Source organism: Dermacentor andersoni, chromosome 2, assembly GCF_023375885.2.
Source record: "Dermacentor andersoni chromosome 2, qqDerAnde1_hic_scaffold, whole genome shotgun sequence".
Taxonomy (NCBI): Eukaryota; Metazoa; Arthropoda; class Arachnida; order Ixodida; family Ixodidae; genus Dermacentor; species Dermacentor andersoni.
Genome location: NC_092815.1, coordinates 152563953 through 152590472, shown reverse-complemented (window position 1 = coordinate 152590472; position 26520 = coordinate 152563953). Strand labels below are relative to the sequence as shown.

General features: G+C 47.4%; 1 protein-coding gene across 1 annotated transcript in view; it reads left to right on the top strand.

Annotated features, from left to right (window-relative positions):
* Nucleotides 1-3621: 3621 nt before the first annotated feature.
* Nucleotides 3622-26520, top strand: part of LOC126540933 (glutamate receptor U1-like) — a 36580-nt gene continuing 13681 nt past the window's right edge. Inside the window, exons 1-6 of the mRNA XM_072286177.1 lie at nt 3622-3663; nt 8390-8485; nt 16718-16834; nt 21166-21327; nt 23281-23428; nt 24852-25072. Coding sequence (XP_072142278.1) covers nt 3622-3663; nt 8390-8485; nt 16718-16834; nt 21166-21327; nt 23281-23428; nt 24852-25072 — 786 coding nt within the window. The remainder of the gene's footprint in view (nt 3664-8389; nt 8486-16717; nt 16835-21165; nt 21328-23280; nt 23429-24851; nt 25073-26520) is intronic.

The window sequence follows — 26520 nt, the reverse complement described above, 5'->3', positions numbered from 1 at the left end:
TGTTATAGAATTTGTCGTCCTACCTCGTTCCTCACACGACGTTATTATTGGATGGAATTTCCTATCTGTCAATCAAGCTCTTATCGACTGCGCTCGTGCCGAACTTACGTTATCAGTGCCGTGCTTCGACCCTGACGACCATTCTTCTCCTAAAGTTGTTGCCGCCTCTGACATCGATGTCGCACCTTTCTCCGCCGCTCTGGTTCCTGTGTCATGTAACTCTGCTGCGAACTCATCTGTTCTGTTTACACCGCCGGCCACTTGTGCGCGCCGCCGGAACTTTCTGCTTCCGTTTGCTGTCGTCAATTTTTGCGACGGTTCTGCTGCCCTGTACGTGTGCAATCCGTCCACCTGCCCATCATCCCTACTCCGCGGCGAGTGCCTGGGTACCGCTGAAGCTTTCGATAGCGTTCTCCCGGCCACCATGTTTGGTGATACGGCATCACTTCCGATTTGTTCCGTCACTAATCACGCCGCGACTGATGCCCTTGCCGACGTCTTCGCTCGTGCCGTCGACGCAGAACTCACACCTGCGCAGCAAACAGGAATCATCAAACTCCTCCAACGTTTTCGTTCCTCATTTGACATTGACCAACCATCCTTGGGTCGAGCGTCCGCAGTCGTTCACCGTATCGACACCGGTCAACAAACACCATTGCGCCAGCGTCCCTATCGTGTGTCCGCTGCTGAACGCCGTATCATCGACCAGCACGTTGACGACATGCTGGAGCGTGGCATCATCCAGCCCTCCAACAGTCCCTGGGCATCTCCGGTTGTCCTCGTTAAAAAAAAAGATGGCTCCATTCGGTTCTGCGTAGACTATCGCCGTCTTAACCGAATAACGCGCAAATATGTCTATCCTCTGCCGCGCATCGACGATGCCTAGGACTGTCTGCAGGGAGCAGAATTCTTTTCGTCGCTGGATTTGCGCTCCGGGTACTGGCAAGTGCCAGTGGCAGAGGCGGATCGTCAAAAGACAGCCTTCGTAACGCCTGATGGGCTACATGAATTTACTGTCATGCCGTTCGGCCTCTGCAACGCGCCTGCCACTTTCGAGCGAATGATGGACACCATTCTTCGAGGGCTGAAGTGGAAAACGTGCCTCTGTTATTTAGATGATATTGTGGTTTTTTCCACCGACATTGCGTCGCACCTCAACCGCCTCGAGCAAGTACTTGCGTGCCTCTCCACTGCAGGACTGCAACTAAATTTGAAGAAATGCCACTTCGGCGCTCGTACGCTTAATATTCTCGGCCATGTAGTTTCAAAAGACGGTATCCTTCCGGACCCCACAAAACTTAGCGCCGTATCCGAGTTCCCTAAACCAACCACCATGAAAGAGCTTCGCAGCTTCATCGGCCTGTGCTCATATTTCCGACGCTTTGTCCGTAACTTTGCCTCTGTCATTGCCCCCTTGACGCAGCTTCTCACCGGCAGTTCTGACCTATCAGCCTGGTCCTCGGCGTGCGACGACGCATTCCAAGAACTGCGACGCGTTCTCACCTCGCCTCCAGTACTGCGACACTTCGATCCCTCTGCTCCAACTGAGATCCATACGGACGCTAGTGGTGTCGGGCTCGGCGCTGTTCTTGCACAACGCAAGGATGGCTTCGAAGAGTACGTCGTCGCGTATGCCAGCCGCACCCTTACCAAAGCCGAGGCGAACTACTCGGTTACTGAGAAGGAATGTCTGGCCATCATTTGGGCTATCGGCAAATTTCGTTCTTATGTGTACAGGCGTCCATTTGACATCGTAACCGACCATCATGCCCTATGCTGGTTATCTTCACTAAAAGATCCAACTGGTCGGCTTGCCCGTTGGGCATTGCGCCTACAAGAGTACGACATCCGCGTTGTTTATCGCTCAGGCCGAAAGCATTCAGACGCAGACGCTCTATCCCGGTCACCCCTGCCCTATGGTCCTGTCCATTCGTCTATCTCTACATGCGGTGCCTTCGCCCTCAACATTTCCGACATGCCATCAGAGCAGCGCAAAGACCCATGGATCTCTTCGCTTATTGACTTCCTGTCCAGCCAGTCGCCAGCACCGATCCGTCGGACGCTTCGTCGCCAAGCCACGCACTTCACCATTCGGGATAACCTGCTGTACCGCCGCAACTACAATTCCAGCGGCCGTAAGTGGTTGCTTGTTATACCCCGACACCTCCGCTCCGACATCTGCGCCACGTTCCATGACGACCCACAATGCGGCCACGCTGGTGTATTAAAGACATACTCTCGACTCCAGCTTCGGTACTACTGGCGCGGTATGTACCGTTTCGTTCGCCAGTATGTCCGGTCATGCCACATATGCCAACGACGCAAGACGCCACCTCAACATGCCACCGGCCCCTTGCAACCTTTACCATGTCCCGCGCGCGCGTTCGACCGCGTCGGCATTGACCTATACGGTCCGCTTCCCAACACTCCAAGCGGCAACCGCTGGGTTATTGTTGCTATCGACCACCTCACGCGGTACGCTGAAACTTCAGCCCTAGCATCTGCCACAGCAAAAGACGTCGCCAGTTTTATCCTTCAAAACCTGATTTTACGCCATGGAGCACCTCGCGAATTACTGAGCGACCGCGGTCGCGTTTTCCTCTCAGACGTCATTGCAGCATTGCTAAAGGAGTGTCGCATCATTCACCGCACTACCACGGCATATCATCCTCAAACTAATGGGATTGCAGAACGTTTCAACCGCACCCTTGGTGACATGATGGCCATGTATGCTTCATCTGACCACTCGAATTGGGATCGCATTCTACCTTTCGTCACCTACGCTTACAATACCGCCACGCAAAGCACCACTGGGTTCCCCCCTTTCTTTCTCCTTTACGGACACTAACCTTCATGCACTATGGACACGATTCTACCTTACCGGCCAGATGCTTCGGAGTGGACGACTGTTTCTAGAGCGGCTGCTTACGCCGAAGAATGTCGCCAGCTCGCTCGTTCGTTCACATCCCAGGACCAGTGGCGCCAAAAGCTTCGCCACGATTCATCCACTACGGCTACGTGCTTTGCGCCTGGCTCGCTGGTCTGGTTGTGGGTGCCCTCTACTCCTCCAGGCCTTTCCTCCAAGCTGCTCTCCAAGTACCACGGTCCTTATTATCGGGTACTGAAACAAACATCCGCGGTCAACTACCTCATCGAACCACTCGAAACGCCTTCCGACCAGCGTCGTCGGGGCCAAGAAATTGTCCATGTCTCCCGGCTCAAGCAGTGCCATGACCCACCTGTGTTCTCCTGTCCTTAAGTCGCCAGGATGGCTACTCTTTCAGTGGGGATTGATTGTACTGAAGGCACTGGGCAGTGGGCATGGTGCTGGTGTGCTGGTGCAAGAGAAGACGACGAGAAGTGCTTGCTTCCCCGTTACGATATAGCGCCGACCTGTTTAAGCCTAGCGCTACAACCTTTAACTAGTGACGCTTCTGCTAGGCGAACACCCCCGTTGCAATATATATATATATATATATATATATATATATATATATATATATATATATATATATATATATATATAGTGGTGGAGGCTCCTTAAGATCCCTTCGACCTCAATCTACTTCAAGATCTCTCCTGGAGCTACGTTCGGGACGCCGCTTACGCCAAGAGGCCGCCATGTCGCAAGACCAGACCGCAGCGTCCACCATCTCGGTTCAAGTGCCAACCACCCCCACTCCGAGCCCTGCCAACAACCGGTATCGCGATCCTGAAATCTTCTCTGGCTTGCCTGGTGAGGACGTTGAAGACTGGCTCGACAACTACGATCGTGTCAGCGAATACAACACTGGAACGAGACATCGAGGTTAAACAACGTGCCATTTTACGTCTCTCAAGTAGCCAAGACATGGTTCCTGAATCATGAGAGAGACTTCCGTGATTGGTCGTCTTTCAGGGAGCAGCTACGGCGGATTTTCGGCACACCCATGGTTCGTTCGGAAGTTGCGAAAAAGAGGCTGTCTGAGTGCGTCCAGCATTATGGCGAGTCGTATACCCCGCACCTCCACCACTTGAAATACCACGGTCGAGACGACACTTTATTCCAAAAAGGAAAAATGGCGCCGATGCAAAAACGAACACGAGCCGATGATGGATGATGACTTTGTACAGATGAAGATGAAGTCCGCATAAATGCTTACAATATATATATATATATATGGTTCACCCTACAGCTCTCTTTCAGGCTACGGACCTCAAGCAGCCTACTAAGCAGCAGTACAAAATGCTCATCTTTTTCTGATTTTTAATATTGTATCCTGGACGCCAGTAAAAAAAAAAAAAAAACAGACCGCGAGGTCAACGTGCCTGAGGTCATCAGTTTGTAGTTGTAGTAAACGCCTTCAGCAAAGTGTGCAAGTCTAGCACACCGCCAGCTGCAAACAAAACGACGTCTGATGAATGGTGAGGGACATGGTGGAACAGAGTTGACAGCGAGCAAACATGACCTTTTATCTTCTGTCATCGAAGTAGAATATAAATTACTGCGCCAATGGCAGTGGCATGGCAACATTCCGCCTCAACCATCACGTGACTCATGACGCTCATGCGTGCGTATATATATATACTGTGATGATCTACGAACAGATTTGCCTTTCTGCTTTTCAACAAACTGCCTGACGGGTCGAACTTCGAAGCTATGACGTCGTGCTCCCTGAACAGGACTCTCAGAGCTGGCGGTTTTTTCGTGAGTACAGAGAAAGTTATAACGACGGCCTATTCGTTAGATGAGAAATTCTGTGAAATTCCGCGTGAAATACTATCTTCTTCTTGTCCTGGTTTCATTTTGGCATGCCTGTTTTGGACCTGCAAAACCAAAACAAATAAGGAAACATTCTGCCGAAATCTGTTGTTACAACTTTTTTATCATGCCTGCTACGCTGTCGCGGCCACATGCTGACTTCGCGACGCAGGTCTTGTCAGGATCAGCGCGATCCCGGAATGTCGGGACTGCGTAAGCAATATTTTCAATATTCAACTGTTGTTACACGATAAATTTCCCTGGCAGCCGAAAGGATCGGCAACTGTGCCGCATGCAGTGCGGCAGTTTGGTACTAACGATTGGCGAAAACAAGAAGAGGCCATTTTTCACCTGCAGCGGCGTCAGAAGTTTCCGAGGGCCCAAGAGCGGAGCGTTCCCTGAAATTGAAGCGGCCCTGATTGGCTTCGCCCGAGAGCAACGTTCTGCACACCTGATTGAAAATAGTAATGAATTTTTTTGGGTTTTACGCGCCGAAACCACGATCTGAATATGAGACATGCCGTTGTTGAGGGGCTACGGATTAATTTTCACCAACTGGGGAGCTCTTTAGGACGCACCCAATGGGTTTTTTTAACGTGCACCAAAAAAGGCACGTGCACAGAGACCTTTTTTCTTTTTTTTTTGCATTTCGTCCCAATGGAAATAAGGCCGCCATGGCCGGGCTTTGATCACCCCTATCTCGTGCTTAGCAGAGCAACGCCAAAGCCGTTAAAAAACTCCGGCGCGTATCCGCACAGCTGGCTAGGCTGAGACGACGACTAAGGTCTCAATTATCATCAAATAAAGTGCGTTCGCCTAGTGCTTTCAGTGCTCTATACTTCTCTTGTCTTACGACTTTCTTTTGCGTCGCAGTTCGCTCTCTTTTTAATGTTCTCTCCACTCGTGTTACACGCCAACTGAAACGCTTTTTTTTTCTTTCTGATTCTTGATGTCCCCCAAGCTCGCCTCGTATTACATTTATATCGGTATTACGTGCAAGATTTCTTACGGTATTAGATTGAGCTGCATTATACAGTTAATTACACCCTATTGCAATAGAAAAATGGCCGCTCTTGCTCTGAGAAGAGGATCGGCAAGCCAAACAAAAATCTGGCGGTGGCCTCACTTAAAATCTCACGCTCCCTATGATGTAATCGATTCACAAAGCTGCTTCTCAGGTCTAGCTAATAATTGCGTATTAGTTGCCTTCGGAAAAACGACCCTAATCGGAGAAAACACATCGAGGACCGTAGCTGACTAACGTAACAATGCTTCGGTTTCTGAGAAAAATAGATTGTCTCGTCTTCGTGTCCTGAACTATCATCAAACTTTTTAAATTAAATTATGGGGCTTTACGTGCCAAAACCACTTTCTGATTATGAGGCACGCCGTAGTGGAGGACTCCGGAAATTTCGACCACCTGGGGTTCTTTAACGTGCACCTAAATCTAAGTACACGGGTGTTTTCGCATTTCGCCCCCATCGAAATGCGGCTGCCGTGGCTGGGATTCGATCCCGCGACCTCGTGCTCAGCAGCCCAACACCATAGCCACTGAGCAACCACGGCGGGTTCAACCTTTTTTATGTTCAGTGAATGGAAACGGAAGTTCTGAAATTGTAATTTATTTGTATATTTTAAATTTAATTTCTCTTTATAACGCACTTTTCTCTTTTCTCTTTATAACGCAATGGCGACGTTATTAAACGCTGTCCTTATTGATTAGGAGTCAATTCTTTATGAGGAGTTATTGTGGCCCTAAAGAGCACTGTGCCTTTAGTTTTCAGAAAGGTACATCGCTGAAATATACCACATAGCATAAGATAACAGGGTCTAACACGCCGAACCGACTCACTGGTCCTAGTAGAAGCCCTAATAGGGACTCTGAATCCTTTTACACCAGCTGGATTTCCTCATTGTGCCCGAGAGCACAATGTATAAGCACTGAAATGGTTGAGCGCAGCGTAAGCAGTCATTTGTTACCTGATGCCGTTGTTATCACGTTAAACTGGACGCTGACTAAATTAAACAAGACATCACATCCTGGAGATTCCCATTTATGCACAATCGCCAAACAACAGCAACAACGCTCGTCAAAAAGTTGACTTCTATGCAACCGGGCTACATGGTTGGCTAAAGCACGCTGGCGGGCTCGTTGGTTGGAATTTGTGATAACACAGCGCAGCGCGACAGGACAAGAACACACACACACACACACACACACACACACACACACACACACACACACACACACACACACACACACACACACACACACACACGCACACGCACACGCACACGCGCACGCGCACACACACACACACACACACACACACCTGGCATGTCATTGAAACACAGTGCATACCTAATATTCCTAATATTTTTTTAGAAAACTCTTTCCAGCGTAGCTTAGTTTGACTATAGTTTACTTTGACCGCCTTCAGATACTAGCAGTCGTTTTTTTATCCACTGTTACACTAAATAAACATTGATTGATAGTCTTCGTGAATGCACTGTGTTTGCATTCACGAAGCACTGTGTTTGCATTTGCACGTTTGCAGAGAAGTCAACTTTTTGACGAGTGTTGTTGCTGTTTGACGATTGTGCATAAATGGGAAGGTAGCCTACATTACAGCTGCCTGTCGCAAAACATAGTTCAGAAATTCGGGCTATCTCTCTGACCACATAAAAGGCGCCCATATACCGCAGACACGTCTATAAATATCTTAAGTCTATATAGACGAGAAAGTATGGCTAACAAAAAATAAAAATAAAAAGCTATTCAGAACATACGCAGATATGTACACATGTGTCATGTTTCTTACGTATAAGGTCACACCTACTGCGCAATATAAACACTATTATACACACACGCGCATGATTTTCATATTGTTCAAATTGTCCTGGAAGCAAGCACTCAATTTATGCAGCGGCAAGGATCTACAAATGAAATAAAATATAGTTAGGCTGCTGTTGACTAGCAGGTCCGGTATAGGGCAGTCAAAGCGAAGCTCTGTTTAGTGCGCTATGAGTCATAATCCAGATTCATTTGATTCATGGTCATAACTTATAAGCAAGAATATTTGGTTAAAGAAAGAAACACGTCTGTTCAAGTTTTTGAAGAGTGCTTAAAATTGAAGCTTTTGTCGTAAATGTTATTGTGCGTATTCTGAGATATATTCAAACATGGATTAACCTATAATGTGCCAATACCTGATGCTTTTTGCCCTTGGTGAACTGAATGCTTATTTCTGGATTATTCCGGGCATGGAAGCCTAATGCAACCCTGCGAACCTATGTAGTGGGAGGGACATGCACTGAAAGTAAGCCTGTAGGGTAACCTTGATGAAAAATATATTTTACTGCTTCTGAGTAATGTATTACCAGATTGTATAAGCAGCGTGTTCGAGTTTTTATTCGATCTCATGACCAACGTAAAATCGACAGTAACTAAGACAGTTGTGCGCCTTTGGAAGTCGCGAGTGTTGCTGAAAGCAACTGAATCGTGATGGTGTGGTCAGACGATTGAAGTTACACACTCGCCAGTTCATTTGCATATAGTTTGTGGTTGGCCGGCTCATACATGACTGAATGACTCTTCGCTGGGCCGGCTGGTTCACTGACCAATAAAAAAGATTGGTTCCATTCCAGGCTCCACCGTACAACGTGTTCACCGAAGTGAACGGCCGGCTGGACCAGACCGGCATCGCGGGAGGATTCCAGTCCACCGTGCTGCAATCCATGAACGTAGCGTAAGTGAAGGTGGTGGCAGTAAGTATATCGAAATAAAGGAAACACTAAATAGCTATGCTAATTTTTGTTTGGCGAGGTACGTATTCGAAATTAGAGTTGCATTTATCTGCCACGAAAGGTTGGTTATTACTGAGGGATATCAAACGCAATGGCTTCTGTTTTAGGTTTCGCACCTCAACCGGAGCGCCGGTACGTTAGTAAAATTTAAAAAATCATTCTAAATGAGAACTCAAAATTCGACATAAAGGGACGATATTGTAAAAGTTACACAACCGATAAGCGACAATGGGACAGTATCGAAGCCATATATAGTGCAGCGCTCCGGGGAATCCAGCTAGGCAGGGGGGGGGGGGGGGGAGTGAAATGAGATATAATTATTCGTCAATGCAGCGAGAAGGCGCTGGGAGCCTTTCGCTGAGTGTAACCGTGGCACTATGCGTTCACTACATCAAAAAAAAAAAAAATTGTAGGCGGGTGCACTTAGCAAAGCTTAATGACTTAGGGGGCTTTAGAACGCGGAGTTAGAATGAACTATACATATACCCGAGAGGTACATAATATGTTTTTCAGATACACCCGCGTAGCGCTCGTTGTCACTGCTTTAGAAATACTTCCCCACCCATTCTTGTTCGTGTAGCCGCCTGCTATTTCTGGCTCGTTTTCATTGTTCCTCTCTCAACTTTCCTTCTTCCAAGGTGCTTCCTTAAACTTCACTTCAGGAGTGCGGATCCTTGGAAATACCTACGTCCCTACGCATGCAATGTGTACCGCACGTCGCTATGGATACACTGAGCGTGAACTGTGCATGCACATGTATCGATATATGGCGGCATGCTCAAAGTTCGCATTTCTTGTGTTTCTCGTGCACGTTTGTTTTTGTAATGTTAATCTGGACATTCATCTCACGAAGTCTATTTGCTCTGTTTAGTTTTTGAGAAGTGTTCTTTCTTGAAATAGGAAAATTTGCACACTCCCGTTTTTCTGCCTGTTAATACAAAACAAGCACGTAGACACGCGTGTTCGATGTGATGTCGTGCTGAATTGGAAGCTGTGTGGTGCACTCGTTACTTTGGATATAAAAAAAGAAAATGAGTCGTTATTTACAAAACAAACTTCGCGTTGAAGCAAACCATGAGATAAAATTGTGGTTTGTTGGTAGAAACGAGAAAGCGGAGGGAAAGGGGGGGGGGGGGGATCGCAGTGGGCCATGGCCCCGGGTATCGCTGACCCTAGTGACGCCACTGATTGACCAAGAATGGGCACGAATCCTGTGGCACGTACAAAGGGGGCCATTAAAAGGGCTGGGCAAAATTAAGAACTAAGAACTTAAGAAAAAGAAAGCTGTTGAAAATCATGAGCTCCTTGATTATTAGAGGTCTGATGTGCGTTATACATATGATCCGACATAGTGCGTCCAGGTTTTATGCACTGATTTATTGCTTGATTACGCAGAATATAGATGGGCTCACTGACAATACGTTGTCCTAGAAACAGACAGATGGGCACGAAACCACGATGAGCTAAGCAAGCAAAGCTTCGCTTTAAATCCAACTCATACCGACAGCTGTTTAGTACAACGACAGTACAAGTATTTAAACAGAAAAGTCCCGATTTTGGAGGTCGGTGCTTGCTTGGTTGAAGAGCAGTGCTTTAGAACAAGGACATTGAGTCTTGTCATAGTATGTTAAGGAGCATATGTATGTGAACCTTTGATAATGTTGCCCAGAAGTGGGGGAGTTGGTGTATCTAGTGCACGATTTGCAGTTTTTTTTTAAGGAAAGGTTTCTTTGTCGGTTAGCGGCGGTTTGTCCTGGAGTGGTGGCGTGTAGTAGAGGTATATAACATCGTGTTTCTGCGCTCAAGGTCCCAAATTTAAAATGCTCGTCCAGGGGCCATATAACGTAAAACTATTCCAATGTGTTTTTATTCCAATCTCCTGACGTCAAAGTTGCGTAACCGCCGACGCAAGCACTGGGCGGTCACCCGCAGGGTTGTCTGAACAAACCAATTCAAAGAGGTCACTTTTGTTTGCTTGGAAAACGAATAACATTGCCTACACTGAGTGGCTTGTCTCATCTAATTGGCGGACAAGAAGCGAGGAGCAAGCTCAAGTGAACAAGGATTCGATAGGGCCGAGCCACTACACTGACAATCAATAACCGGATGAGGAGGGTGATGCCGGCGTCTGCAATTGGTCCGCTTTCCCTTACTTAGCTCTAGGTGGCTGGTTGAAAATCACGGCTGCATGCAACGGAAGCTTCAGAATGACGCTAAAACGGACCCTCAGCAAAGAAGAGTTGGCAGAAGGAGATCGTAAACGTGCCGAAAGGGCTCGAAAACGTAACACGGCCACGCAAACAGTTTTATTATACGCAAATAAACTCATGCTCTCCGGCAGGTGCGAGTAGCCGGTGCCTGAGCGATTGGCGGCAGTCATCTTTTATTCCTTTCGGAACGGGACAGCCTGCTGCTATTCAGTAGAAAATTCAGTTTTGTTAGGCATATGAATGCATCTTTAACGCGTGCACGTCACTTTGACGTGGTGCGTTCTTGCAGTTTTGTGATGTCGCGTGACAGGCAGGTGAAGTGGGTGCAGCCCGAAAGCTTTTGACCAATAGCCCGGGACTAATCGCGAAAAGGGATCAAAATAACTATATTTCTTGTTTCGGTGAAATCATGCATAATCAGTGCGTACACGTCATATCAGATGGGGAGCTATCACGGTTTTTGACGTCGCGTGACATCAAGTGAAGTCGCGTGAAGGGGGGGGTGGTCCAAAAAAGATTTTGACCAATCGCGGAGGGCTGATTACAGAATTGGAATAGAATAGTTTGGAACAGTTTTACGTTATAGCGCCCCAGGCCACTACATTTAGAGGCTTGGAGTGACACCTGAAACCGGAAAACTAAAAGATTACCGAGAGTGGGCGGGGCTACACTAGTCCAGGTGCAATGAAATTGGGAAGGCACACAAGACACTCCCTCCCCAAAACAGGAATTGGCCTTCCTGGTGCACTCCATGGTCACTCCTTCATGACATGAAGGGGTTTATATAAGCCCTGCGTTCTGAGTGTCGAAGTAGGGACTTCTGTCCTACGCAGTGAAAAAATAATCCCCGCATAAAACCCGAGCCTACAACGTCGGCTCGCAGGCATTTCTAAAGCACACAGTGTCATAGTGAATTATAAGGTGTACGCCCCTGCGGCTCTAGTTGTAGTGCTTAGAATATTGGCTAGGGTGCCAAAACAAAAGAAACCCGCTCTTCGCAAGGGGATAGCGTGGCACCGGTTGCAATGAATGACCGCGGTGGCCCGCAGAGGTCGCAGCCGCGTAGGTAGTGGATGTGGGGAACCTCAAAACCAAGCCGGGCTCTCAGGCTGGGGACACAGTCAGCTGCTTCAAAGTAGCGTGCTTGCTGCAGAGACATGGTTTCTGCTGAAAAAAAAAAAGTTCTGTTATACCTGTGCAATCTGACGAAGGAGTATTGCACGTGTTTTCTGCGTGTGCCAAAGAGTTCTGGCACAAAAGGAAGCACGCAGGACAACCAAAAATATCACAGTTTCGTGACAAGGGCGAAGTAATGAATGCGATGGCAACGTGATGGAATATAACACGAAGTGTAAGATTCGTAGCTGTAGTGGCAGCATGAATTGAAATGAACGTTAGCTGACTAAGTAAAAACGCGCTCTTGTCATGGGATCCCCTGTTTGAATACTGATATCGCACAATTTCATTTAGGTTTATTAATTAAAGACAAACACTTTCTTAGCGACCACCGCTTCTACGTATCGGGTATGTTTCAAGCCTCTTTTCTGGGCCGATACCGTAGGTAGGGCACAGACACGCCAACAAAATTACATCATTTTAAAGTTTGAGCTCTGTCATTGTTTCGAACTTTTAATATTTAGGTCTGAGAAGATTTAAGATGAAATGCATGCGGTGTCGGAGTTTTGTTTCATGTCATTTGTTTGTGGGCTACCATTCTCAAAATTCTGAGGAATAACTTTGTCAAGGATGCAAGACCTGGTACGAGCAACTTTAGCGATAGAATCGTGTAGCGATATAACCCGCGTAGAGCGCGTGCCATATAGCATGGCATGGAATGTGGCGTACATGTACCCAAACATATAGGGAATCTCACGGCGACGGCAAAAATTCGCTTGGAGTGTCCATGTATTTGCTATCGTAATAAAAAGAAAAAAGGAAAGACTGGGAAAAGGAAACAATCATTTAGGAACATTTCTCGCATTTTGCCAATAACTATAAGAAGGCTCGCAAATGCCAAGAAACTAAGTGAATCACATGATAGAGCAGCATAATTAAACTCTTAGTGAAGCAAAAGTAATATTTCCCTTGAAAACAACAGTTCGCTGTCCAGAGCTGTTTTCTTGTTGATCGATGAAACTCACATAGCGGTATGCGATACAACGTTGAGTGGATTATAAATAGTATGACGATGAACATGCAAAACATTCGAGCGTCTCCGAAAAGACGCAATACACAGCCAGCTTTGCAGGTCCCTACATATATGAGACAATATTTTGCTTTATTGGGACAAATTTCTCAAGCAAATACTTTCTGATAAACAAATGCTACGCTTAAGTCAGGGCTACAATTCAAATATAGTGCTCCCTTTGCCTGAATTGAAGCACAGGAGGTTGGGCACTCGAATCTGAGCTAGACTGGTATGTAAGCTCTAACGCAAGTAGCAAACACTAAATAAGTCTCTCATGCACAAAGCCAACCCTTAAACCAGTAATCACCTTCCTACATGAAAACTGTGCTGCTACTACGGCTTAATAACAACGAAAAGCGCAACAGCTGCCGCTTGCCGATGCTGTCAAAAGACAACAGGCTACGAAGATGGCGCCGCGCCGAGCCGGATAGATGGATGGATGAATGGATGGATGGATGGACGGCCGGACGGACGGACGGACGGACGGACGGACGGACGGACGGACGGACGGACGGACGGACGGACGGACGGACGGACGGACGGACAGACGGACGGACGGACGGACGGATGGATGTTATGTTATGAGCGTCCCCCTTGGAATGGGGCAGTGGGTTGCGCCACCAAACTCTTGCTATTATATTGCGTAATGTCCTACCTAGGTTAAAAAAAAGAAGAAAGAAGGAACCTGCGACGAATTCCCATTACCAAAATATCTGATCCCCTATTATGAACTTTGTTTTTGTACGTCTCCGTTTTTTGTTGTTTCCCTACTTTTCTTTCACCAATCTTCCAATCGCCTCTTAATGATCTCTATTGAGGGCATGTTTACTTACCCCCTGCTCTCGCTGAACCCAAGGGCTTGAAGGAGGCCAGTGGTGCCTAAATTGACCACTGGGCAAATACATTCACATTCAAATAAAACGTGCATCATCGTTTCCCTAACTTTACCACAACAAGCACATGCTTCTTCCTTCTTATATCTCGCTTTATAGGTGCGTGTTCTAAGACCTCCTGATCTCGCTTCGAAAAGTAATGAGCTTTCCTTTGAGTTATCATAAATTGTTTCTTTCCTGATTTCGTTTTTTCCTCTTAAGTAGTTACTCATGGCAAGTTTATTTTCCGTTGCCGCCACCCAGGAGATTATTTCAGCCTCTCTGACTTTCCGCTTGCCGTTCTTTGTTGCTATGTTGCTCACCCTACATGCCGGATACTTGTTGGTAAGCTTCCTAGTTCCTTTTCTCCACTGTAAATCAATGTTTTTCCTGTACAGATATCTCAACACTCTCCCAGCCCATTTACTTTCTTACATATTCCTCAGTCGTTCTTCATACTCAATTTTACTGCGAGCTTCCCTCACTTCAAAACTAGTCCAGCCCATATCACCCTGCACAGCTTCCTTTGTAGTCTTCCCGTGAGCGCCCAATGCGAGGCGTCCCACTAACCTTTGGCTACCATCGAGTCCTGATTGCACCCCTGATTTCAAGCAAGCAACAGAATTTCCAAAAGTAAGTAATGAAACAATTACACCTTTCCACATACCCCGGATCACCTCGTAGCTATCGTATCCCCGCAGCACTCTGTGCTTCAATATGGCTGCATTTCTAGTCCCCTTTACTATTATTGTTTCTTCCCGTGTTTCCACATATCTATTGCCTTCGTTTATCCATACACCAAGATATTTATATTATTTTACACGTGGTATTTTCTGGCCTTGTATTGCCACTGTCTGTTCACTGTTTTCATTGAATACCATAACACCTGATTTTCTAACGCTAAATTTCAAACCTAAATTCTCGCCTTCCTGTCCACAGATATTAGCCAGACGTTGCAAATCTCAATTACGTAACAGATGCGTGACCGTAACTTCCTTCCAAATCTACCGCTTTAACGGGCCCCTCACCAAGCGCCATAGCAAATTTTGGTTATACGCTGGAAGTTGTTACGCGTCCTTTAGGGAGCGTTCTGCCGGACAAATTTTTCAAGTCGGCTCATTAATAGCCGAGATAGAAATATTTCAGTGCCGCGAACCCATGATTTCAGCAAGTGGGCTCCACTGCATGGAGAGACTCTCTCCACCCGCCCCGTCTAGCCTCCGCAAGCAAAATTCCTTCCCTGCGTTCTTCCATGCCGGACCACGTGGATCGCGTGGCGCGTACGTCACGGGTCCCGCCTTCACTTTTTTTTTTCTCCTCGCTGTTTTTTTGTTTGTTTTTCGGCGATACGCACTTTCGCTGGCGGCGTTGCGCGCGAGCTGTTATCCTTTCGCGCAGCGCACGATTTTGCGCGCTGTGCACACGGACACATGACTATCGGTATAATTCAGCGCTACACGACTACTGAGGCAGAACAAGCGGATCTCAGAGCATGATCACGCGCTGGAACACGGTAGAAAATGGCATAGTTTCGGTACCTGCGCACGTGAATGCGTGACCGTGGGAACAAGCAGACGAAGCGGTACATCCCTCTTGCTTCGGTGCGAAGTAAAGCAAAAACAAGCAGACATTCCGTTTATGTGTTTTATCATTTCTCTAAACTTCAATTCGTCTATTCAAGCAACACATCACACAAATAATAGATGGTGCCTTGAATAATTCTCGAAGTCACGTGCCACCACGAGTGACGTCACACTGCGGGCTCGAGTACCTAGGCGCAGGGACGAGACTACGTCGTCCTCCGAGTTGGAGCGCGGCGGCCGCGAGGTAAAGGAAATACGGCGTTCGGGTTGAAATTTCAGATCTTTCCGCGGCGCGTAGCGATGTAATACTTTGCAGACACGATCGTTATCACGCAATGCATGCTCTGCGCTTGTCAGCTCAAAATGGCGAGACCTGGTTAGGGGCCCTTTAAGGACTAGACTGTAAAGGGTAACAACCGGGCTGCTACATTCGTCGCCTTCAGCCGGTAGGCTTGCACACAATAAAATTGCAGTGGAGACGGAATAGAATAATGACACGCATAGTTACACTGCTTCTGCAGCTTCAATCAAAGCTTCGTATCGTCTAACCGCTCGCTTTTCTGCGTGATGGCCGAAATAGCGGCTGTCTCAGCCGTGCTTGCGACTGCCGTGGCCATTGTAAGCAAGCGAGTATAAAGGCCGATCAGAAGGCACTCAATGACCGGCGCTGTCCCGTGACAAAGTATGGCGGCACTCATAGGTATGACGCTGCAAAATGACTATATGACAAAGAAAATCAAAACGTTGACCGCCTCCGCCTCTGAGGATCGAACTAATGCAACTGCAGAAATACGGAGTTACACGCCACGGTAGCCCAGTGGCTATGGCACTGCGCTGCTGAGGTCGTGGGCTCAATTCCCTCCGTGGCGGCCGCATTCCGATAAGAGCCGAACGCGAGAATGCTCTTGTACAATGCGTTGAGCGCGTTTAGAGAAATTGAAGTGGTCAAAATTATTCCTGAACCTACCCCAACGCCGTGTGTCTCATAATCATATCCTGGTTTGGGCACGTAATACCCCAATAATAACTAGATTTTTAAGATGTTCTCTTGGGAACCAGACGGAGATGCAACGATTGAGCTCGGGCAATATTCATACCTGGATATTTCTGAATGATTCTGCGCACCCGCAGACTTTCATATATGTAGAGGGCGATGTGTGCATGTACATCGGAGCCCAGAACAGTCAATATTCTGTCAGACGAAGGCAAGTTGTGGACATTGCAAAAAAATTTCTTCTTGAAAAGAGCGCGATTTCTGCCGTGAGGGCCTCCTGCGGTTTCACTAAACGAGTTCATAGTTGGATGATTAACTAAAGCCTGATTATTATCTTTTTTTCCGGTTCGGTAGGTACAACATCACGCTAGGCAACGCCCATGGCTTCAAGTTCCCGAACGGAACCTATGACGGACTGTTTGGAATGCTGCAAAGAAACGTAAGAAGTGTTAGAAGAGCGAAGATGTCGTATGGATTTGTACCCGCTGTCAAGTACCCGCAATTCGCCTGTTGAGCGTTCGCACCCGAGTGTGAGCGCAACGAAATATTTTCTACAGAATGACTAAAAGGTGGGCAAGTTGGCTGACATTGATAACTGAACTAGGCAGCGCAGTGGGATTCAGATCTTGAATGATCTCTATGTCTCTGTTTGCTTCCTTTCTTATCCTTTTTTTTCTTTGCTAAGGTTTAAAAGACGTGAAGTGTTATAAAGAAACGACAGGACAGGGGGGGGGGGGGGGGGGGGGGGGGAGCGTCGCTCAAACACACACACATACAAAAAAAAAACTTAGAAAAAGAAAGAAAGAGAAAGTAGGTCCCACCGCGCGCAAGCACATTTGTGCACCGCAATCATCAGACCCAATAATGAAGGACATGAAATTCCGAAATGTATGCTTATTCTAACATGAAACCAAAACCACTGCTGCATCCGGCTGATGCAAATGGCTTGTTTCTTTTTGTTGTAGTATGCCTCCATTAACTAGCGCGCCAACGCATGTTTACTTTTCCCGCTTATGAGGACCATAACATATAGCATGAACAACTAGCTCACCAAGAAGTTGCGATACGTCTTTCTTCTTTTTTTTTTAAAGCGTATAGTTTTCTTGAGTTGCTTCGCATTGGTTTCTGTTGTCGGTAGTGGTCGGACGTTCCCTGCCGCTGCAAAGAGGACCACCCAAAGGCCGCGTGATCTCGCGCAAACGAGTTGGGGGGCGCGTTTGTCACCAGACGCCAAGTATCGTAGCTTTTTTTGTAACGCACGTACTGTCTCGCGACAGGTTTGAGGTGTCTGAATATTTGCGTGCTACGGTGGAGCACCGGCAGGGTCGCCAGAACTGGAAGGTGTGAGGAGCGCGGGGCATTTCCGTTGCCCGGAAGTGCCGCCTTGAGCGATCCCTCCGATGGGTCAAAAGAGGGCGCTGCGGTCGAGGGACCGGGGACTGGTCAGCCGTCGAGACATGCAAGAGGCGTTCGAGTATTCGAGTAACGAAAGCGAGGAAGAGAGTGACAAGGCCGGAGTCGTTACATTTATAGGTTACCATTGCACGAGTTTTTGCAATGATCCTTCGTGTTAGCGCTCCTTAATTGTTAAGGTTTCGTCAAAACGAAAAAAAAAAAAGGAAAACGCTTATTGACGCTGTTTTGTGCCTCAGTGCGATTCGATGTACAAATCGTTTCCGGAAAAAGTGTCCCTTTTTCGTGCGGCGGTATGCAAAGAGCCATTTGCGAGCTGGGAGCGGGCTATCCTGCGCTGACAGAGCTCTACAGGAGAGCTCCGCTGTGTGCACATTGTAGAGGAGGTTCTGCTGCGAAATGTGGCTCAACAGGAAGGTCTAATGCTACAGTTCACATGGAGGCAGCAGAAGTGACCATGGACCGTATGCTGAAACACAGAGCAGCGCAGCGATGCTCGCCTTGTGTGCTATATTGCAGGCAACGTAACAAGAAAGAGGGTTCTTCAATATGCAGGGATGCCTGCAATGTGCCAAGGAACAGACAGTGCTGCAGCGGAAGTGCCTACTGATGTAATCAAGCAATGGGATTCAGGAGAGAGAGAGAGATTCAGGAAAGCTTCTTTCAGCTGTTGCCGTCAGAGCCACTGTACAACTTGATTCGTGTTGTAGTATTAAGCACACGCTAACGTATGTTTAGCCCATTCTATAAGTAGCCTAAGTACTACAGGCAGCTGTTTGCCACAAGCTGGTTGCCAAGCATTGCACAGAACCAACCGAATTAGTTAGAGTTTATTTTATCACAAGGATTGATTTCATCTTAAATGGACTGAAACAAGCAGCAAGTGAAAAAAATATAAAATATAGAGGCTGAAGTCTTGCATAGCTTAAGGCACCATCCACCATAGAGTCACGGATACTGTTGCGGATGAAGTTATTTGTTAGGAACCCATGAAACAAAGTTTAATCTCACTTTCTCTACAACACTCAGAATATATACTGGCTCACAACTGCATGACCTTAGGCGTCACTCAAATGTGCATTGAGATAAAGAGAGCACACAAATGGACACGATCATTCCCAATAATGTCAGTGACAGCAGCAGTAAGAGGCATTATAACGTCTCACACGTTAGCGTACGCTAATTTGAGATCAATGAAGCAATAACTTATTGGCGAAAGATACCATCCTCCCGCTCGAACAACCTGGGGCTATTTTCCTGAACTACGTCGATAACTTACATAAAAATATGCAGAGATCATTTTGCATTCGCAACAATTGTACTAAAGACGCGGCACCTGCAAAATTGACATAGTTTATCGAAGAATGCTTGCATAATGGCTGGATTATTTTGCTTGCGTATGGTTAACGCCGATGCCGCGGTTGGAGGGGGTGCTTTGCTATAGGCGTATATCGTGAAAGGGCAATATTGCTGTTCAATGTTAAAGTAATTTGCACCTGCCAGAAGCAAACAACACGCGGCGCGAGTGCAATTGCACAGACGCCGCGAGCAGCTACTGCACACAGAAGAAGAAGAAGAAGAAGAAGAGGAGGAGGAAGGAGAAAAAGATGATGATGAGGATTTACTGGATTCCCCTTTGAAACGGGGCGGGTACAAATAGTCACCTAGCCTGATTGAGCTACTCCGATGTGCTATATAGGCTTTTCATTGTAGTAGTTTGCATACATCTATTTAATCTTTCTTTCTCTTCCTCAAAAATTATCCACCTTGTAAGGCTACCTATGCCTGTAACGGATCCGGTCGTATCGATCATTTCCCTGATATTTTCCACCAATACTATAAATGTCTCTTGCTCATCTCGAATGCTGACCGGTTGATGCTTCCGTACAGATTAAATCCAAGCGCTTCTGGAAGGTGCACGTTACATACGGGTCTCAATGGGTGAATACCTTCGCAATCCATTAGGATGTGCTGAGTGGTCTCCGGAATTTTACTGCATATAGTTGCGAATATTTGCTCCGGTAGGCCTCTATCCTTAGCCAACCCGATCGAGCTTCAAATAGCAAGGCACTGTGCTTTGTGTTATCGTAAAAATTTTCCCTTCTAATTTTTTATAATTGTTGTATATCTACATGGTCTCTCTTGTTTTCGTTCTTTGCATCCAATTAACTGTTTCTGTTTCATTTTCTCTCTGATGACTCTTGGTTGTCTATTTAAACTTGCAATTACACTGTAGTTGGTTGCCAACTACATTTGACCTCTTCCTCCATCCTGTGTCCATTCTTTTCAGGTAAAGGTACTTGTGCACTTTAGCAGCCCATTTATTTTGGTCTATGCTCCTGAGTCTTTCTTCAAAACTAATTTTGCTTTGCACTTTGACTACAAGCGAAGCTCAACCCATGTCACCTTGCACTGCATCATCTGTAGTCTTGCCGTCGTTCCCAAAATGAACCGGCCTAACGATCTTTGATCAACTTCCAGCCCCGACAAGATATCCGATTTTAAGCCCAGAATGGAGTCTGCGAACGTTAGTGCTCGCACCACTGCTCTTTTCCAGACACCACACACCACCTCATATTTATTGTGGCCCCAAAGGGCTCTATGTCTCAGTATTGTTACATTTCGCCTCCCATTTATTTTCAGATAATCTAGGTGGGTGCTTTAGCAAGTCTTTCCTTCGTTTTTGTATGCACCGAGGTATTTATAGTGCTTGACTATGGGCATGACTTGCTATTGTGTTGACACAACGTAATTACTCGTCTCTTCATTGAGGATCCTAATTCCCGATTTCTCTGAGCTAAACTTAAGGTCTAGATTTGTCGCTGCGGTGCCACACATATTCGTAAGCGCCCGTGAATCTCTTGCATTGTCCGCTAGCAGCACAACGTCGTCCGCACACACCAGTCCGGGTACCTTCTGTTGCATCATTTGTCTGCTACGTATGTATTATTACACTCCGCGCGCCCCCGATAACAGCACCACTGCGACGGGATCGTGCATCCCGGCAAGTTTGGAGTGGCCAGTTTTTACACCTCCCACTTCTAGCCACCCTAGCACCGGGGAAGGACAGCCCTCCATTTCTCCCGTCGCCTTTTCCCCAGCAGCGGCTGCGGGAGAGGGCTCCGGCACTCCTTTCTTGTACAGGAAGGGCTGTTGACCTCACAGATTTCATAGGAACCTTTCCGGAAAGAACAGTGGATGACTTGTTTGCCACAATGTAGCTGCCATCGACGTGAGCCGCCGTCTACGACCCTTCTACGTAGTCAGTCAACCCTATGGCTAATACTTTCATCGGGCGTCAGATGGCGCATAAATCCCTGCTCAAAGCAAAACTGTTGCGGCACACTGTGGGCGCAGGAGGTGGACACGCTGTTTTTCCCCTACCCGCTGAACGAGCTGGTCATGGCCGACTTCCACGCGGTTCCCGTGTTCCGCTACGACCCTGTCTGCATCCTGAGTGGAGTGCGCCGCCTTTATGTGGACGACGACTTCGCCATCGCCACCACTTTCGAGCCGCGCGTGAGTGCTTCGTTCCGGAATGCCGCGTTGTTCTTACGAAGGCTTCAGTCACAAATAAATGCGCGTATTCTGAATATTCTGAAGCTTTTTTCTCAATACGTTAACCACCATTTATATGCAAGCGCACCGGCGGCGGGGACACAGATGGGCAGGAGCATGAATTGGATTAATTTTATAAGCATCTTCCTTTGTTCCTTTGCCTTCTTCCTTTGTTCTATGTTCTTTTGTTTATGAACATCTTCCCAGTTGCGTTAATATAAAATCGAATCATAAATTACTTTCTTTTTGCTATAGAAATTCTGTTCATTCCCTGACTTTTAACCACGAATATTCTACCCATCCTTGACTATTGTCCACCGCAGTTAATTCATCTTTCAGCAGCCATACTTAAAACCGAACGCCATTGGCAGGACAACTACGCCCTGATTACCTTAGGGTGTATACGCCGACATATCAACAAAATATTCAGAATAATCCGTGCGCTATTTCCGCACGTTGCGCATGAACAGGCGTTATCGGCAAGTTTTCTGCATTAACTCCGCATTCTCAGACACCTTAATCAGGTCACTTCACTTTGCGTCGCGAGAAAAAATTTGCTTCTAATTCCCTGCTTGATGTTTGATACGCTAACATTGCTGGCTTCATCTCCATTACGCCTGTCCCGTATGGCAATCCTGCATCTCTGACTTTGTGTTTAGCCCGCTTCTTCTGCCATTGTCTCTTCCGCAGATTGATATATTCGCATACTAGTTTACTGGTTATATTTCTTCACTCTGAGTTTACCGTTCTTGCCACAGCCACTACCACCACTTGCACCGCCGCCGCTGCCTTAAAGCTGTGCGGTTGTTTATAAGCAGTTGTCGCATGCTGACTGCCCTTCATTGGCCTGTACGGTGTACTTGCAATGTTTTGCCGGCGAATATGTTTGTACCTGTCTCCATACCCCTTTAGCGAGTCTAGAAGCTGACTTACGATCATGAATTCTTGTTTGCTTGCCGGGCTATAAAACATTACCTTTGTCTTCGGTATATTAATCTTCAACCCCACTCTCATACTTTCTCGGTAAAGGTCCTCAATCATTTGTTACAATTAATCCCCGCTGTTTCTGAACAGTACAATGTCATTAGACTGTACAACAGCTAAATCACTTTATCACGCTTTATTATCCGCGTCATTTCAGTGAGACAGGTGCCCCCGTACACCTTCAATTAAAGGCGCACTCTCGTTCAGCTGCCAGCGACGGCCAGTACGATGCCGCCGAGATGATTGAGCTGATTCGTGCGCACTCCTCCTGACACATATGGAGGTGACAGGAAATATTTTAGGGGAGGCTTCCGCCTCTCCCTGCCCCTCCATGGCACCTTGCCTGGTGTTTTCATTGTTTAAATGATATTGCGCGACAAAAAAAAAAAAAAAAAAAAAAAAAACGACACGGACGTGAGAGAAGACGACACACCGAGCGCTTGGTGTGTCGTCTTCTCTCACGTCCGTGTCGTTTTTTTGTCGCGCAATATCATTTAAGAAATGGATTACCAACTTGCCCGGAATGCTGCTCTCATTAAGTTTTCATTATCACGTGGCCGCGACGGCGGCACGGTCGACGGGCAGAAATGGACACAAGCACGTGTCAATGCACGAGACCGTTCAAGACACACGCACGATCAGATAAAGCTGTAGCGCCATTAGGCGATAACAGAAAAGCGGTACCGAAGCCGCACTGAAAAATGAGCCCAAACGCACTTGACACTATTTTTTCGGCGATCCATATCAACGCTGCACTGAAAGTAGTTCTTACCCTGACGAAGAACGTCCTCTTGTCGAAATCTTAACTCCAACCTCTGTTCGCTCAGTGTTGACAAAAGTGATAAATGTTTCCTTTAGACAGATTTTTCAATTCTGCGTGATAAAAACGTACTGAGGGTCAGCGAATCTGCGTGGTGCTGTTCGCCCCAGGTGTGGCTCGCCATACTCGTTGCGTGGATCATCACCACCATGGTGACTACGCTGCTATACAGCTTCCAACCTTCCCTGGCTGGCAGAAGATCGCGCAAGACGTTCACCAGCCAGCTGTTCTCTTACCTCCAGGTTCTTCTGATGGAAGGTAAATGATGCGGTCACTTTCAACTCGTGCTGTCGCAGCCTGTACGCACTGGACAATGTACACGCGAACCTCTCAACAAGCGACCGCTCCCGCTTACTCGAAGAAGCCGGCTGCGGTTACTCAGTCAACATGTAGCGTCGTGCTTCAAAGTACGAGGTCGCAGGTGCTTTACTTACCTGTCACACTGGCAGATATTAACTAGATAGTAATTTTGTATATTGATGGTGCCATAAAGCTGCACATTTAACTTTGTTAATCTCATGGTGCTCACTCCTGCCCCTTTCCGAGTTTTCGTGCGAGTGGATGCGCGTGCATTTTAGAGCGCAGCTCTTCGGCCCCCGCTTCTGCGGCGAGCGTCAGCGTCATACCTCGTAGGCGAGCGAACGAGCACAGCGAAGGATGAAGGCGAACGCGGAGAGCAGCGGGAGATGAAAGACGGCGATAGCTAAGAGGAGAGCGAAGGAATAGGGTGGAGCGGAACCATGAGGTGGAAAGCGAAGGAGGAGGGATGGCGAAAGCGCGACAAGAAAGGCGTAGTACCGCACAAGACGGACTCTGCGGCGACGATGGCTACGAGGTGGCGCCAGAGTAGCGCGCGTCGTCTGTTCATCAAAGCGGTGCATGAGATGAGGGCCGGTCTGCGCAACACCACCTATGGCACAAGGCCTGCTCACTCCGATCCATGACGTCATGCTATTGGCTGGAAATTTCCTTTTGCCAAGCTCGGCGTGACGAAAGCGGTGACGTCAAAATCACTGCGGCTTACTCAGGAGCATACCCATTAGATTCTATGGCAGTCGGACCAGTAGTATTACATCACGGATGAGAGTGAAGAGGCCTTGTGCTATCTAGGTGGTGTTGGTCTGCGGCGGCTGCTGTAAATCGCGCCTACGCGTCACCCACGCGCTACCTGTCGCGATGTCCCGATTAGCGAGGCAGTCGCGCCACAGTTCGCTCCGTTTGGAACGTGACGCACGGGGCAGATTGTCCACGTCAGCCAATATACCGCGAAATGAAAGCACGCACAGAGCTGCGCTCAAATTTCGCATTAAGGGGTATAGTAATCGTCGGTAATTTTTTTTTCTCTCTACCTTTGATCTCTTGTTCCATATATCGGGCAGTAGGATGCCAATCATTTAGCTCTACTAGCCTATCCACCTGTCTTTAAAATTTATCTCACCAGCACGCGCATACTTTCACATACTGGTAGATATATACGAGTTTCCTTTTGAAACATTATTGGAATGCGAACGTTGCGTGCACGGCTATGCGGTGTGAATAAAGTAAAATGGCAGAGTGTGTTCAAGATACTATTGGCCTAGGCTGGCATAAAGCGGTACCAACATGCTGGTTGCTTCGCTCGTGGGAGACAAATGCAAAATATATATTTTTGATCCCTAGTGTATATTGTGCTGCATTGCAGGCACGACCATGGACCTTCGCCGTGTGAGCGTCCGGCTGGTCTTCTTGGGCTGGTCGCTGGCCAGCGTACTTCTGGGCAACCTGGTCAACGGAAGCGTCAAGGGCAGCCTGGTGGTGCAGACGCCCGCGGCACGCATCGATAGCGTGGCCGACGTCATGCGGCTCCGCTCGCCGCCGACGCCGTACACTCTCAAGACTGGATTCCTCGAGAAGGCGCTCGAGGTACGAGCACGCCACGAAATGGGTTGAACGCTGTAGCCTGTACAAGTTGCTGCGAAGATCTGCAGGCCGTGGTGGGGTGTTGCAATGTGTAGCACGACATGTTCAATGACCGATCTGTAATTTTTTAATGAAAGGTCAGTTTCTTGGGTGTTGTACAGGACACACCGTATTGGCTTACCCTGTAGCATCAATCAACACTCTTCAACTCCAGTTCAAGACTTGCTTTTATTAAAATTAATGACTTATCAAGAATTGAAATTTCGCTTTTTTGCATTTATTACGCTTAATAGGGTGGATAACTAGTGCAGAAAACGAAGGTCAATATTTCTATTTTAGATATTACACCCAGTGCGCGACAGCGGCACGGCTCTATAACGCCACATATATAAAAGTATGTTAAGACTTGCCAGATTGAGTACTTAGTTCCTCTCGTATGCTATCTACCCATTCTTCGTCGTTCAAAAGTTAACAAATCATCAGCAGTCATTATCCAAGTCCATGACCTCATAGGACCTCGTGCAGGAAGTTCAATGTGGCGTTGCCACCGTCTTTTGCTTTGGCGTCTATTCTGTCTTCCCAAGCGTCCACTCACGGTTTTACTTTGGTATGTCACGTACAAATTACCAGTACCGCAAGACTAGACGTTTCTTTTATTGAGATACGGACACTCCAAGTATTCCACCGTTGCCGTGAGGTTCTGTGTAAAGACCAAGTGCGATAAGATCGCCCCGGGCGCGCTGCGTGCTGTAGTTGCGAGGGAAAGCATGCGAGGGTGCGCCGAGAAGGATGGTGGAGGTACGGCGGCGTCTTCGCGCGCGAGCAAGGGAGGAAAGTGGAGAGGGTTCGCACCGACTTTTCGCGCTCGCAAGGGGGGAGCGGAGATATGTGGGTGCGCATGGTGCGGTGTTCTTTTTCTTTTTCTTTTCTTTGCGTAATACTTAGAAATTGTATATTCATATCTGTAACAGCAGGAACTTTAAACCCCATATACAAGATGCTTATTTCATTTCATTAAAAAAAAATTGATAACAGCATTTTCACCGCCCGATTCATGGCGGATCTACCAGAGTGGGTTGCGCCACTTTACTAGGGAATAGTAAGAAGCGGTGGAGAGTGCCTCAACCTACAACGTCAGTCTTGGAACTTTGATCACGTACCCTGCGCTCAGCCATGTCTGAAGACGCATCCCATCAAACGCTTCCTACTCCATCCCAGCAACCGCCTCCTCCGTCAGTGATGTGCTCTGGTGTGCATCGCCACAGGGACCGTGCCATTTTCAGCGGCGCGGATGACACCGACGTGGAGGTCTGGCTGACGATGTATGAGAGGGTAAGCGCCCACAACAAATGGGACGATCCCGCAAAACTGAGCAACGTGTTCTTCTATCTCGCGGATGTGGCCAATCTCCGGTACAACAACCATGAGTCAGATTTTCCTACGTTGTCCTC